General features: G+C 34.6%; 2 protein-coding genes across 4 annotated transcripts; both read left to right on the top strand.

Moving 5' to 3' along the window:
• Positions 1–878: 878 nt before the first annotated feature.
• On the top strand, positions 879–7,072 carry LOC149398984 (protein PSK SIMULATOR 1-like). Of its 3 annotated transcripts, XM_089612513.1 has the most exons (13): positions 879–953; positions 1,274–1,612; positions 2,777–3,102; positions 3,504–3,596; positions 3,709–3,799; positions 4,106–4,205; positions 4,485–4,582; positions 4,894–4,963; positions 5,073–5,182; positions 5,300–5,416; positions 5,537–5,613; positions 5,899–5,943; positions 6,304–7,072. In XM_089612513.1, the coding sequence occupies exons 2-13, from the start codon at positions 1,313–1,315 to the stop codon at positions 6,797–6,799; spliced, it is 1,923 nt and encodes a 640-aa protein (XP_089468639.1). In that variant the 5' UTR covers positions 879–953; positions 1,274–1,312; the 3' UTR covers positions 6,800–7,072. The 3 variants fall into 3 exon arrangements, with proteins under 3 accessions (XP_089468639.1, XP_089468640.1, XP_089468638.1); XM_089612512.1 differs by lacking the exon at positions 879–953 and having other exon boundaries at positions 1,017–1,612; XM_089612514.1 differs by lacking the exons at positions 879–953; positions 6,304–7,072 and having other exon boundaries at positions 1,015–1,612; positions 5,899–5,947.
• A 592-nt stretch (positions 7,073–7,664) lies between these two features.
• LOC149398983 (CBS domain-containing protein CBSCBSPB3-like) lies at positions 7,665–12,700 on the top strand. Its single transcript, XM_089612361.1, has 14 exons — positions 7,665–7,932; positions 8,027–8,195; positions 8,565–8,697; positions 9,017–9,187; positions 9,527–9,605; positions 9,718–9,831; positions 9,928–9,994; positions 10,137–10,242; positions 10,314–10,372; positions 10,808–10,911; positions 11,189–11,319; positions 11,823–11,905; positions 11,990–12,079; positions 12,172–12,700. The coding sequence occupies exons 1-14, from the start codon at positions 7,799–7,801 to the stop codon at positions 12,352–12,354; spliced, it is 1,623 nt and encodes a 540-aa protein (XP_089468487.1). The 5' UTR covers positions 7,665–7,798; the 3' UTR covers positions 12,355–12,700.
• Positions 12,701–15,910: the final 3,210 nt, after the last annotated feature.

The following is a 15,910-nucleotide window of genomic DNA, read 5'->3' as shown; positions in this document are numbered from 1 at the left end:
GGGTAACGGGCCGGAACGCGGGTAACGGGTCAAATTGCCATCCCGCCCGCCTTGTATTAAACTCGTTACAGGGGACTGATTTGGTTGAGGATTTATCCAAAGCATTAAAATCATAATTAAATTATTAAAAAAAGAATGATGAGTTGAAGAAAACTAACCAAACAATAAATAGCAGACAAAAATACCAAAATCATGGACGACTAGGAATTCTATATACAACGCATAAGAAAATATAGCTTCTAAGAAACAATAAACAAGTGAAATTCACGAGTAAGAACAAAAATCATCTAACCAATTTGACATATTTTTCTTCACGACGGAAACATATTGAAAAAGTTCATCCGTGACTAATTAGTTGAGATTAATATTTGTGATGATTGTCAACAAATGTGATGCAAATTATATGATAAGTCATATTGCAAACTATCGCAAGTTACTCTTAAGAATATTTTTTTAGATGATAAAAGGTGATTAGCAAGAGATGTCTTCTCTAAACAAGTTGTGTCTTCGATACGTCAAAAAGAATTCGGTGGATGCACATGATTTCAGCCGTCATTTCAGTTTTTTGCTATAGAAGAGATACATAAACTAAAATGAAGTATCTATATACCAAGAAAAATAATGTATAGTTTTTTATGATTTTAAATATAATATATGCAAAAACTAATTTCCAGGAAATGAAAATAAATAAAATTTTGGTAAAGTATGAGAAATAAAATTTCAATATTTGACAGTATTAAAAATAAACCAAAGAGATTGGTTATTTTCACAAATATCTCAAATGAAAAATCAAACAAAAAATATTTCCCTCGTCTTTTTATTACGTCACTACAAGGTTACTATTTTAACCAAAAAGTCACAGAACCTTTCTCACCAAACAACAAATGCGAGAGAGAGAGAGAGAGAGAGAGAGAGAGAGAGAGATGAATAGTCAACGAAGCACAAGTTTGAAGGTTTGACCAATTCTAAGTCCAATTCGGTAGTCCGGTAGCTATTAATTTCGTGCTTTCCAAACTCTTTCAAGCTTTTTGGGCGTTTGCGAATCTACAAAATATGATTTTTTTCTTATAATTATTATCATATCACACCTTTCGTCAATATTTAATTAATAATATTTCATACAACCATCAACGGGTTTCTGGAGATTTGATTTGTACAGAAAAAACCGTGTCTCGTGAAGTCAGAATCCTTGACCAAAACCCCTCTCTCTCATCTCACTCCGTTGACTCTATTAGAGAAAACCAAATTGTATCTCAATTTCCTCTCTCTTCAGATTCCGAAGTTAGGTCTTGATCGTTTCTAGAACTCGCAAATGGGCGGGATTTGTTCTCGGAGCTCCAATGTCGAGATTCCTTACTCGAAGGGAGATTCCGATCGCCACCACGAAAATTCCGGCGTGAACGGGCACAATAAGACGGCGATGGCTCCGCCGCCGGTGATCGGAATCGAGGAGGCCAGGAAATCAACGGCGGAGAGAGTTGATGATGCTCCGGAGAATCGCCGGGGAGTTAGGGCAGCGCCGGAAGATTTCTACGACGGGATTCCGCAGTATCCGAAGACTTTCTCGCTGAAATCTCGGTCTGTGAGGTCTACTCAGGCCGCCGTGGCTAAGGTTGGTGTTTCTCCGGCGATTGATTTTTTTTATTAATTTTATTTTTAGGTTTGTAATGATGAGCTTGTGTTGATGAAATTTTACTATAGAGGATTGCTTATAAGTATGAAATTTCACTGTAGATGCATATTTTGCTGTATTGTGCCAAGCTTGGTGGTTTTTTGGTGTTTGGAATATAGATTGCCTAAATATAGTAGCTATATGAAGAATGAAAGGAAAAACACGTCATAAATTGGGTGTGACTTGTAGTTTTCACGTGAAGTTGCTGTTTTGTTGCTTAATAGGTAAAAAACCTGAAAGAATCTATTTTTTTTTTTTTAATTTTTTTTTTTATCGGATGTAAGAATCTTAGTTGTTCGTTCTTAAGTGACATTTCAAAAAAAAGCAAAAAAAATGTTTCTCAAGGACAAATTTATATTCATCCTTCACAATGTGTGTTTCGTTACCAATGTCTACGAGATGTCTCTGTGGAAGAGGAGTTATATTTATGAGGATTTGATTTGATCTTGTGTCATGATATGATAAATGAATGAATGGTTTGATTAGGAAAAAAAATGCTGGTCTAGCCAGAGAAGATTTGGTGGAGTAATCAACTTCCTTTTTGTTCAAATACTTTAATAATCTATAAATTTGCATCATTTCATTGAACACGTACTTAGCTATTGGAGTAACGTAATGGATAGACAGGTAGATATACACAGTACATTTAATTATATTGCTCCAACACAATCATCGAAGTTTTAGTGATGCTTGAATGGCGATTATGCTTTAAGAAAAACTTTAATTCATCATTCTCAATGCTGCCTCTTTGCATATAACCACAAAAAAGAAAGAAAGTAAGAGAACTTATTCTTCTTGGAAAATGCAAGGAGTTTTGATGACCTGAATGTGACCGTCCTGGCGCGAAATTGATATTCACGGGACATAGTTGTGGTACAAACCATTATAATAGCATTCAAGTTTTTTCGTCTTTGTTCGAACTCTCTACGATTATAACCTATTTTTAGTGATAGTGGATTTCTCTCCTCTCGCCGCACTTCTTCCCCTATAGGGTTTTCCACTACTGTTTAGAAGTCTTCGAATATGTAAACAAAAAACAAAAAACAAAAAAAAAAACATCGTAGATTTTATCATGTTATGTTATGTTATGTTGTGTCGGTGTAGGTTACGGAAGTGAGCTCGCGGCTAGGGAAGGCCGGGAAGGGCGGGCTCGGAAAGGCGGTGGAAGTGTTGGACACACTTGGGAGCAGCATGACGAACTTCAACTCCGGCAACGGGTTCTCCACCGCCGGAAACGCCAAAGGCAACGAGATCGGGATCTTGTCGTTCGAGATCGCAAACACCATCGTCAAGGGCTCCAATCTCATGCAGTCCCTCTCGAAGGGGAGTATCCGACAACTGAAAGAGGACGTCCTTCCATCGGAGGGCGTGAGGCACTTGATTTCGGAGGACACACAGGAGTTGATGAGGATCGTCGCGGCTGATAAAAGGTGGGGGTAATTTCGAGAAGAACCAAATTAGCTTTGTCAGAAAAAGCATAGATAGTTAAGATAGTTATAAGGGTCAATTTAGATTAGCTAGAAGTTGTATTATATTTATAAATATGGGAGAATATAAGAGGAAAAACATTGAACATTTAGATCGGGGGGGAGAGCCAAGTTTGTTTCTCGAATTACCCAGACCTCCCGAAATACCCAGATCAAAGTTTTTATTACCAAATTCTTATCAATGTATTCCGATCATTGGCCCGATAAAAAAAATATCATCCTTTATGATTTTCTGCGTCACCGAGGATCGAGAGACCTATACGATTGGTGGACCGATCAAGCCAACTTTTATTCGTTTATTTGCTTATGAAGGAATGTGTGTTGGGTTGTCTTTGATATTGCAGAGAGGATTTGAAGATATTTTCAGGGGAGGTAATTCGTTTTGGGAACCGTTGTAAAGATCCTCAGTGGCACAACTTGGACCGTTATTTCGAGAAGTAAGTGTTTCCTCACTTTTATATGGTACACTTTTGATGATTCAGGTTTCGCCGGAGTTTCGAATATTGATGCCCATGATTTTTATTTTTTTTATTTATTTTTAAATTATAGAATTAGCAGGGGTGTTGGTCCTCAAAAGGACTTGGAGGAAGAGGCAGATTTGGTGATTCAACAACTAATGACTTTGGTTCAATACACGGCTGTAAGTTTTTTTTTTATCTTCACTAAAAAAGGAAATTTTGCTGATAAGAATGTCTTCCTTCCTTTCTGTGATAAGTGTAGAGTATGATGAAAACTCATTAAGAAGTCCAGGTGAATCAGGGAAAAATGTAATGTAAAGAGAGAACGTTGTAATCTTACGCAGCGAAATAAGGGAAAATCTATTATATATTGTCACAAAAAAGATGGCCATAAATTGCATGTGTAGTAATTTCCCACTTCGTTAGAAGGTTTGCTTTTCACTCATCAAGCTAAGAAATATATATTTTGATTGCTATTCCGATTGCAGGAATTATATCATGAGCTACACGCTCTGGATCGATTTGAACAAGACTATAATCGTAGACGTGTTGAAGCGGAGACCTCAACAGTCTCTCAGAAGGAAAAAGGTACCGAACTAGCTATTAGATATTCGTAGATGTGATAATTGGTCACTTTGTGAACTAGCTTGGCACCTGAGAACTCGGTGACTGAAAGAGTAAACTATGTTTTTAGAAAAAGGATGTTCTTACAAGATTCAAACTTTTTATCAATCTAAGTTTTTGAGTTACTCATAATTTTATTTCAAAGAAATGAGTAATTACTTATGTTCATAGTGCTTTTGACTTCCATCTTCTATCTACTTTTTTCAAAGATTTGATGTGTTATTGATTTTGTTTAATCCACAGGCGATAGCATGTCGATGTTGAGGTCGGAACTAAAAATCCAAAAGAAACTAGTAAAACACATGAAGAAGAAGTCCTTATGGTCCAAATCTCTGGAAGAGGTAACTTTCTCACTTGATAGATTTGGAGTTTGAATTTAACATTAGCCCCTTCACTTTCATTTTTTTTTTTTTTTAGCATTATAGTTTTCTCTTTTTTTTTTTCTTTTTTTTTTTCTTTTTTTTTTTTTTTTATCGCTGAAACATCACTCTTGTACTTAACTTTGAACTCTTAAAAATATATGTATTAGTACAAAATCCTTAAATCTACTGACCATACAAGATCATCGTTGTCTCTTCCAGAGATGTTTCTTGATCTGCAAGTCACGTGTAAATAAGTATTATTTAATTTTTGCATATTTGTATTACTGCAGGTAATGGAAAAGCTTGTAGATATTGTCCATTTTCTTCATCTAGTTATACAAAAGGAGTTTGGTGTCTCAGGTACAAATACAGGAGGATCGACGATCATATTAGAATTAGTATCATCTAAGCATAATATACATAAAAAAAGGCCGAACATTTAAAGAATTATTCATAAATGGTCGTGCAGATGATGATCATCATAGTCCAGCGGAGGAGTCTGCTATTAGTCATACCAGATTGGGACCCGCTGGCTTGTCATTGCATTACGCGAATATGATCATTCAAATCGATACTCTTGTAGGTCTTTCTTGTCATTTTTTTACTCTGAGTTTGACCTCAGAGGATCGCAACTCGTACATGTACACTTGTTATGGATATAATTTCGTTAAAATATTGTAATTTTTAATTATACAGGTTGCTCGATCGAGCAATATGCCACAAAATACAAGGGAGACGTTATACCAGAGCTTGCCTCCTCTTTTAAAGTCGTCTTTGCGCGCAAAATTAAAGTCTTTTCGTGTCAAAGAAGAGGTAAAAGACACATACACACAATTATTCCCGGTTCAGATTTTATTTTATTTATTTATGGTTCTGATTCTAATGGAGCTTGTTGAAGTGCGTACTGATTTTTATTTATTTAATCTCGTTTAGATGAGTATTAAAGAAATAAAAGACGAGATGGAGAAAACTCTGGGGTGGCTTGTCCCGGTCGCCACAAACACAGCCAAGTAAGATATATTATATATTCCCTTTTCTGATGATTCTGTTTTTGGAATGTGTAGTGAGATTTTTGATTGAAGATGTTTCTTGTACAAATAAGAAGGAAGTAAACTGTTCTATGAAATGATGCTGACTGGATAACCTGCAATTTTATTTATTTATTTAATTATCTATTGATTAAGACAGTTTAAGAAGCATCTAATCACTTGCAAAATGCAAGTACTTGTTTAACAGTAATAAAATACTTGTATGTTACTTGATGGTTTTCTCATCGTTTCCTTGTGTGACTTCAGAGCTCATCACGGCTTCGGTTGGGTTGGAGAGTGGGCAAATACCGGGTAAGCAAAAAAAAAAAAACATTTTGGATTTTCAAACTATATTCTAAAGCAATGATTCTCAAACCATTAAATTTGAAGCATTTTAGTCATTTAGTCAACATTTGAACAATTCTTAACATATTTATAAATTTAAATATTATGTTTATACGTTTGAAAAGTATCTGTAAAACTAAAATCCGAGTCCAAAAATTGAAAATAGTTTAACTTTGATGTTATAAAATATGTATCAAGTTACTTTAGAAATGGCAAATGCTACAAAACCATTAGTTTTGAGACCACTTTGCTCCAAAAAATAGTTCGAGGACTAAAATGTAACATGTAGTTGTTTGTATCAACCTCATAAACTTTTATTGCAAACAGTGCTGATGGGAGCCGAAAAACGACAGTCCAAGCGGAGATAATGCGAATCGAAACTCTCCACCACGCAGACAAGGAGAGAACCGAGTGCCACGTTCGCGACATGTTGCTTTGGCTCAACCACCTCGCCGCCCAAAGCAAGCCTCTTTCCATCGATCCTTTTCCCTCGATAGCTAAGTCAAACCCCGCGGCAAAGTCAACGGCTCTTCTTCTGAGCCCCGAGGACCGGGCTCTGCTAAACGACGTGGCGAAGAAGAAGAAGAAGAAGAGAGCGATCTCTGGGACGAGCAAAAGCCAAGACTTCGACGACGGAGAGAAGAGGAAGAACGAGAGGCGGTCTTCGGGTCGGAGCCGGAGTTACTCTCCGCCGCGGGGGAGCCGGGAAGTTCTTCCCCGGCATTTCCGTAGGATTTCGTCTGGGCCGAGGATGCCTGGTTTCGGCGTCGACAAAAAGAGGGTTTTGGACGTCATCGACAGAGTCGAAGAAACGCCGAGATGAATTGGATAATATAAACAGAAAGTAAAAGAAAAAAAATATATGATTATAGGGGGGGTTGGGCGGGAAATTCCAGAGGGATCGGGTTGTTATTTGTAAATTTATATATTTTTTTGGGGGTTTGACTTTGCTGTGGTCAAGCAAATATGATTTTCTGAGTAAAAGAATAGGAGATTTTGTGTAAAATAGGTGAACGCTTTTTTTTTTTTAGTATTGTTTGTTGTATATTTATTAGATAAAAGTTGATTGAAATAATAGTATTAATAAGATTTTCTTGTTGTGCATGTTTTAAATCATTTTAGTTCTGAACTTTAAAAATTCTGAAGGCATGGAAATAGTAAAGCTTTGAGCTGAAAATTGAAATGGTAAATGTCAACCCTTTTGCTAAGCGTGGGAACACTTATTCCTCTTCACATAAACTCAAATTAATACATTTTTTTTTAACGAAGATTTATGTAATTTGTTGTCCAACGCATTTTATTGTGTCTTTATTGATTCATTGTGGTGATCATTTAAATCAATTTTAAATATCAATCATGAGAGAGTAATATGAAAAGAATAACGTTGACTGTATTTTTAAAATTAAAAACAAATCATTAGCTCTTAATTCGTGTTGTCGGACAAACATTAGACTATAATATCTTCATCGTTCCGAATCAAATTAAGTGCATATTTCTTTTTGAAACATATTGTTTTTAGAAAAATACATGAGAAGCATATTATACATACATGATACATGTGTAATAATGATAGCATTTTCTTTGCAAAATTAAAAAGGAAAAACCGAAAAAATTCAAAATCAAAATCATTTTGTCTCATTTAATACTCCACGAGGAGAGAGAGAAGACAGACAGAGAGAGAGAGAGAGAGAGAGAGAGAGAGGTTTCAAACTTCGAAGGAAGGCCAAGTAACGGAGTCTTATCTCTTTCTCTCTCTCCGTCGCGCGATTTTTTTCAATCATCTAAAACCGCCATTTCTAGGGTTTCTCAACCAGAAGAGAAGATGAGCACTCAGGTCGCTCCGCCCAAGAGAACCAGCCTCACAGCCAGACGCGGCCCCTCCGCCGCCGTCAAGAAATCCTCCGCCGCCGATAACGGCACCGCTGCCGCCAAACCATCTTCTCCTCCGGCGAACTCGTAAGTCCTCGAGTCACTACGAACATCGTTTCTTGGTCTGATGTTTTCATTACGTGGTTTTTGATTCGGTGATTGGTTTGTTTGTTCTTCAAAGGTCTGGCGGAGGAGAAAGGACTGTGAAGAAACTGAGGCTTTCGAAAGCTCTGACGATTCCCGAGGGGACCACGGTCTCTGACGCCTGTCGGAGAATGGCGGCTCGCCGAGTCGACGCTGTTCTCTTGACCGATGCGAACGCGTTGCTCTCTGGGATTGTCACTGACAAGGTAAGGAAAAAGAACACAATTCGCTCTGCTTTATTTTCAAGACTATGCTTGGAACTAGGGTTTTTCTTGGGTGAGAATATATCATAAACGAATTGTTAGGAAACAGGTGAAACGTGGTGGAAAGCAAGAGAATAGTCTGGGTTTAGAACTGGTGAAGACATGAAGTGTAAATCCCACAGTTTAATTCATGTAAAATCTAACCTCGGAGATAGTATTAGGGCTGATTGTGTTGCGCTATATATGGACATGTATGACTCGAAGTCTAGTGAGATTCAATGTTATTATACTATAGTGGGAAATGTACTTGTTTTTTTTTTTGTTATTCTGAGTAGAGAATGTGATATTGTTTTGATTTTGTGATTCTACCAGGACATTGCGATAAGGGTTATAGCAGAGGGTTTAAGACCAGAACAGACAATAGTGTCAAAGATCATGACAAGGAATCCTATTTTTGTTACTTCAGATTCTTTGGCAATTGAAGCTCTCCAGAAGATGGTCCAAGGTGACGTACGACTTAATTTCAGTTTAGCACTTTCATTTACATGCAGTTCTTGCAGTCTTTGTGTCTTAGTACCGCTTCACACCATCTACTTGTCAAAGTGTTGTAACTCAGCAGAGTTTGGGATTTTGGGTTCACTATTTCAAAATTTAAGTTTAAGAAAGTTTCCGGTGTTTGATTATGAGGGGTTTGGCTTCTTATGAAAAATCAACTTTCTTTTAAGCTCTGATATCCTTACCGTTTTACATGCTGTTTGAACTCTCGTCCCGTGAAAATATTCTTTCTCTGAGGCATCTTAGTGGAATATTTTGCCCGTTTGCAGGTAAATTTAGGCATCTTCCTGTTGTTGAAAATGGCGAGGTTGTGGCTTTGCTGGACATTACGAAATGCCTTTATGATGCCATTTCAAGAATGGAGAAAGCAGCTGACCAAGGAAGTGCAATTGCGGCTGCGGTCGAAGGGGTTGAACGCCAGTGGGGGAACGACTTCTCCGGTTAGAGTTTTTTTTTTTTTTTTTTTTGGATAAACTAGTTCTCTGGTTAGTGGAAACATGTATCACCAAACCTGCCATTAATATTTTTTGTGTGGGGATCATTAGATAAAATGTGAATTGTGAAGTACCATGATCGTGAAATTCTAATATTTGGGTGATGCTGTTGCATCTCCTGTTACCGCTTTTAATTAACGTATCACTTTCGTAAATTATAAAAAGATAATCCTCCATGTGTGTGTTATACTGTAAACACCCATGCTAAGCTGCATAGTTCTGGGAGTAAAATATCGTCCATTTTTGTATATTAACTCTTCCCTCTATTCATCATATTTGTTGCAGCTCCATATGCTTTTCTAGAAACTTTGAGGGATCGGATGTTCAAGCCTTCACTGTCCACCATAATTACGGAGGGTACAAAGTATGGCCCATAGTTTAGTTGCACAAGTCTGGTCAAGTAATACAGTCCACTACCGGAGGACTTTTAAATACTCGTTCCGGTCACCACAATTTGTAGCTTTTATTTATTTCAGGGTTGCGCTTGTATCACCATCAGACCCAGTCTATGTTGCAGCTAAAAAGATGCGAGAACATCGTGGCAATTCAGTGGTTGTAGTATTTGGAAATAAAATTCAGGGGATATTAACGTAAGATTACGGTGAATTGAAGTTATTTTTAATTTGAAAAGCTACATGTTGGTTTATCTATTTCTATTGACTTGTTATATGTTGCAACGATTGTAGTTCTAAGGATATCCTAATGCGAGTTGTGGCACAAAATCTCTCACCCGAGTTGACTCTAGTGGAAAAGGTATGCATAAAACAAGTCCAATTTTTTGTTTCTTTTATTGGTCGATTATAAACGTGCTCTTGTAACATGACATGTAGATTTTATTTTTGTACATGATCCAATTTATACCGACTTATTTCCATATTTTTTCGACTTTATTGAGGTTATGACTCAAAGCCCAGAATGTGCCACGCTAGAGACTACAATCCTAGATGCACTTCATATAATGCACGATGGGAAGTTTCTTCATCTTCCTGTTTTGGACAAAGGTGAGTTTATTCTCGAAAATTCCAACTTTTTGTTATCGTTTTGGGGAATTTATAACAACTTTGTCGTGCAGATGGATATGTTGCAGCTTGTGTGGATGTTCTACAAATAACTAATGCAGCAATATCAATGGTAAAACAACTCTAATCGCCGATTTAATTTTGTCTTGCTTTAGTGCGTTGTATCATTAGCATTGCATTTAAAACCATTTCTGTGTAAAAAAATAATAATATCAAAGTTATCTGTTTTAGGTAGAAGAAAGCATCCGTTGTTGATGTATTTGTTTTAAATGAAATGCCTAGTGTTTATATGTGTTGGGAGAGATTAAATCTTTGTGTAGCTTTGTGGGTGTTTTCTAATTCAAGCAATATCAAGATAAAAATAAGGGAAATCCTCTACGATTTATCAAATGAATTACAGGAGAGAAATATTTTAGTACACAATCTATATAGGTTTTTTTTCCTCTATCTTTTGAAGTGTATAGATTCTGTTATATTAATAGTGGTCATGAAAAATCTAAAGTTCTGTTTTTCCCAAAAAAATCTAACTCTTGCCCAACTTTTCTAGGTGGAAAACTCGGGTGCTGTCAATGATGTGACGAGCACTATGATGCAGAAGTTTTGGGATTCAGCACTTGCTTTAGACCCGGCCGATGACTGTGATACCCAGAGGTATTCAAGCTATTGATAACTCTCCCGGATTTCTTTTTTACCAAGATAGCAAATAAAATTCTTCATACTTTTTTTCATGACATGAACCAACAATTTTGTATGTGCTTACCACTGAGAACTTATAGAAAACTAATTAATAGAGATCTGAAAAGCGGGGAAGATGCATGAAAGGGAAAAGGAAAATAAAAACTGAATTACTGGTATATTGTTGCGTTCGTGATATGTGTAACTTGACCTTGTAATTGTTCCAACTAATTTTTGGTTCTTTTGTTTACAGTGAAATGTCTGCATTTATGGCTTCTGAAACAGCAGAGATGGGAAAGTTTAACTACCCTTCACTAGGCCTTGGGAACTCATTTGCTTTCAAATTTGAGGATTTCAAAGGTCGCGTACATCGATTAAATTGTGGTGAGTGCATTATGAAAGTTTTAAAAACACCAGCTTCATTAAATCTCTGTAGTATTTACTGTTACTTGCTAAGATTTTAGGTGATGCTATTGATACTGTGGAGTGGATTTTGTATCTCACATAATTTAAGTTAAACTATATATGTTGCCATGGTCTATCTTCCTCAAATCTTACTTTGTGATAGGTTGCAAAGAGGAAGGTTCAGGATTTATTTTCCTACAAGCTCATTTGAAAATATTTACCATGTGATTCTTTTATTTTATATAAGAACCAGCGCATGATAATATATGTGGGAGGGAATGGTCACAGTTTCGGTTGTACACAGTGTTCATTTAGTACCTTTTTTTAATGTCATATATTCTCCATACTTTTATCTTGAGAAAAAAGAACTTGTCTAGTAGCAGTAGAGATAAATAGCATGATAATGAATCAATGTTTTTCTTTGATGTTTTGCTTGTGTGTGTGATTTCCTTTTTTATATAATTTTTTTTCATCAACCCCAGGTGCTGAAAACTTGGAGGAGTTGCTATCCACAGTCATGCAAAGGATAGGCGCGGAAAGTGATTCCGATCGCCCTCAGATTTTGGTACCATTTTTTTCCCCCTCTATTGGTTAATTACAGCGATGATATCATTTTTGATACTCGGGTTTCAATTTTTTTTTTATATAGTATGAAGATGACGAAGGCGATAAAGTATTGCTCGCTGCCGACAGTGATCTCGTCAGCGCCGTCTCCCACGCTCGATCGATTGGTTCGAAGGTAAATAAAGTTACAAAGTAATCCCCGGCTCATCGTAAATTTTCCGAAATAAATTCGGCCAGAGAAACTCTTGGTTTTTTTTTTCTCTACAGGTTTTGAGGTTGCACTTGGATTATGATGGTGACACGTGGCAGAAGCAGAGACCACATAGCCAAGGAACAAACACAAGAACACAGAGCCCCGGTTGGACGAGTGTTCACACAGGTATTTTAGCCGGTGCGGTGGTCGTGGCCGGAATCGGAGTGCTTTTTTACGTGAAACGCTCCTCCAAATAGTGATTGATTGAAACTCCGTAGTAAGATATTCTTCTTAGAAAGAATCAGAGGCTCGGCCCGAAAACACACTCACTCCTATACCAAAGTTTTGATCACCCCGATTAAATAGCATTGTTACTTTTTTAATATTTTTGACGGAGTAAGGTAGAGCTGAAAACAATAGTCTTTTATTTTGGGGATAAGGTTATATAAACTTGTGCCGGGATGAAAAAAATTCCAGGCTTTATGGGAGCGAAATTCCCTCCCGATGTATACATTTTCATATTGATGGCCGTTCTATACAATACAGTAACTGCAATTTCATTAATGGGATTGTTGAAAAAATAAAAAGCTCTGGGTTTTTTTTTTCTTTTTTTAACTGGTTAGGTTATGTGTGCTTGTCATGCTTTGGTGACAAGTAGACGCGTGGCACGTGTACATTTGGCTCAACTTTGGCCAAGAAGGCCGAGTTAGTTTTGGTCGTTGGAGAAACAGTAGTTCCTTCCGTACTGCCTTAAATATCTTTTTTTTTTTATATAAAAAAAACATTGCTGAAGACCTGTTATAATCGTAGGGCATTTTGGTAGTTTCATTTTTAGAAGAATAATCTGCGAACAGCTAAATAAAGACAGCTCATGAACCACTTAAATTGTGATTCAAATCTTTGATAATAGTTTTTTTTTTTTTTTTTTCGAGAAGTCTGTCTCTGATAATAGTTGGAAATTGGAATCTTTATTAATATTTTTTTTTTTTAGGGAAAAATCTTTATTAATATTATTAGGCTTTCTGGCATCCATCGATTTGTTTTTGTTGAGCCAAGAAAAACCAAAAAACCAAAAATGTCATTATACGATATAATGGCCGTGAATAAATAATGCATGCCAGCGAGCTTATTAATCATGATTTATTTTATACCTATTGTGTTCTTTCTTCTTCACGATAGAAAATAATGTTCTTATAGTCAACTCATATTGTCCGGGTTCTCGTGTCCCCTTGTTGAAATTTCGAAATTGTGTTTTTGTAAAATTTGACTTTGTTGTACTACTAACAATAATATTTTCGACAAGCAACTATATCAAATAAAATTTTGCGGATATTCATCAATGGCTCTCGTAATTGCGGGGTTGAATTTTGTTATATGATCATATCCTATAATTTATTACATATGGTATAGATAGATACATGAACGTAACCAGGTGTATATAATATAGGGATCCCTATAATATAAGTAATTGTGAATCTGATTTAAGATATATATATATATATATATATATATATACATGGATCTTAATTATCATTTAAACGTCTTAAAACCAAGCAGATGAGTTGGTAGTTAATTATTGCTCAAATAAAATCTTATAATATGCAGTTATGAGTCTTTATTTAGTCTCCTTACTCCTTAGTACAGTTTAGTATTAATGGAAATTCTAGGGTTTAGTCTCCTTAATACTAAACTGTACAGTTTAGTAATAATTTCGATTAAAAATTCGGTTAAAGAATAAATTTTGATTTAAATTTTAATCGAAATTATTCGGTTAAAATTAACTGTACAGTTAATTTTAATTGAATTTTCTGTTCAAATTAATCGTACGGTTAATTTTAACCGAATAAAAAAACAATTAACCTAGGTTAATTGAAAAAAATAATAATAGTTTATTGTAAAGTTGTTTGTTTTCTCACGGAACATTTACAAATTGCCCACTTTTCGATTAAAAAAATTAATTGCAATTAATTGTCCATTTTTTTATTTCGGTTAACAATTAACCGTGAGAAAAAAATTCGGCTAATGGTTAATTGAAGTTAACCGAATTTTCAACTTTTATCTGAAAATATTACTTCATATAATGAAAGTAAAAATAAAAATACTATTATTTTTTTCTTATTTCAATTCAATGTTACTGTGAAAACTGGGAGAATAAACTTTGTTCATATGTTTCTTGTTGCTAATCAATTAAAAAATTCAGGTAATTGTGATTTTTTTTAGTAATTTAAATTTCAAATTAATTAGCAACAAAAAACAAATGGAAAAGGAAACTGGCAGGATTATACAACTACCTCGTTATTTTTATTTTACGATTTTTTCCTTGGTCTAAATGAAAAAGTAAAATAAAACGGAATATTATATAATAAAAAATCAATACAATCAAATAAGTACTCTAAAAATTTATAGAATAAAAAATTAAATGAGATATATGATATGAGTGATTGCGATTTAGAAAAAGCTATTAGAGCTCATTTAATTTTTAGGGCGCTTTAGATCTCTAGCCAAAATCAAATTATAAAATTTGGATATAGTCAACATTTTCAAACGTTTACGAAAATAGCCAAACAGTGTAAACTAATACATCAAATTACCTTAAATTACCTTAACAAAACCCACTTAAATGAACAAAATAAAAACGATTTTTTTTAATTTGTAATTAATGACAAGTGTAAATGTATCCCGGTTTTTAAGAAATAACAACAACAAACACGAGAACAAATTTATATATCTTTCCTTCACGATAATATCTCTTTCGTGATTGATTGACTAAAAAAAACCCCAAAATCGTTATTTTGAGAACAAAAACACAAAAAATTGTTCATTCCTTTACTTTTCTCAGACTACCAAGAAAAATAAAAAAAAATAAAAAAATCTAAAGAATATGAACGAAGAAGACAAAGGAATTCGTGATTTGTGAATGTACCGGAAATATACGAGTTCGTTCAACTGATAAATAAGTGGAAATTATTGGCAATAATGTATATATTCTGTTTGCATTACCATTAGAAGATAATTTGAGTTCGTTTGAACTGGTTAATAAGTAGAAATTAATCAATTATTGACAATAATATATATTATATTTGCGTTACAATTACAAGCAAATACCCTATATAAAAATTATATGTAATTTTGCCTAATATTTTTTAGGAAAATATTAACTAATTTGACGTCATTAACAACAATAACAATAAAAGTAATTTGAGTTCGTTTGAACTGGTTAATAAGTAGAAATTAATCAATTATTGACAATAATATATATTATATTTGCGTTAAAATTACAAGCAAATACCCTATATAAAAATGATATGTAATTTTGCCTAATATTTTTTAGGAAAATATTAACTAATTTGACGTCATTAACAACAATAACAATAAAAATTGCTTCACAAATCGGGGTCATTCAAAATAAAATAATTTATTCAAATCAACCATAACCGTTTACTTAAAAAAAAAGTGTTTGAAATTATAACGACCGAAATTAAAAAAGCTAAAAAACACGCGCTTAAAAAAATGCTAACTAACTACTACAAATATGTGGCCTAATAACAAATCTGTAATTATTTTAACACATGCCAAAAAAAAAAAATCTAACTCTATTTATTATGATCACAATGAGAATTTTAACCTGTTATCTCAACTGTTACTTTATGTGTTTAGTTATTTTTTAATAAGTTTTTAAATGCTTTATGTTTAAAATAGCTTAATAAATTACAAAATTCTAATTTTTATTACCCAGCTAACCACTTTAGATGAAAAAAAAAGCACCACGAAATAAACGGTCAGAAGACTTAAAAACTTCCATGTTTCACGACT

This window comes from Urtica dioica, chromosome 4, assembly GCF_054948205.1.
Source record: "Urtica dioica subsp. dioica isolate 48M chromosome 4, U.dioica_male_clone48M_v1_H2, whole genome shotgun sequence".
Taxonomy (NCBI): domain Eukaryota; kingdom Viridiplantae; phylum Streptophyta; class Magnoliopsida; order Rosales; family Urticaceae; genus Urtica; species Urtica dioica.
The sequence above is the reverse complement of the archived record's forward strand: the minus strand, read 5'-3'. Positions and strand labels throughout refer to the sequence as shown.

Coding starts and splice junctions, on each gene's coding strand:
- LOC149398984 (XM_089612513.1), top strand. CDS start 1,313: ATGGGCGGGATTTGTTCTCGGAGCTCCAATGTCGAGATTCCTTACTCG. Junction 3,103..3,503: donor ATCGTCGCGGCTGATAAAAG/GTGGGGGTAATT, acceptor TTGATATTGCAG/AGAGGATTTGAAGATATTTT. Junction 4,964..5,072: donor AAAGGAGTTTGGTGTCTCAG/GTACAAATACAG, acceptor ATGGTCGTGCAG/ATGATGATCATCATAGTCCA.
- LOC149398983 (XM_089612361.1), top strand. CDS start 7,799: ATGAGCACTCAGGTCGCTCCGCCCAAGAGAACCAGCCTCACAGCCAGA. Junction 10,243..10,313: donor TCTTCCTGTTTTGGACAAAG/GTGAGTTTATTC, acceptor TTTGTCGTGCAG/ATGGATATGTTGCAGCTTGT. Junction 10,373..10,807: donor CTAATGCAGCAATATCAATG/GTAAAACAACTC, acceptor CAACTTTTCTAG/GTGGAAAACTCGGGTGCTGT.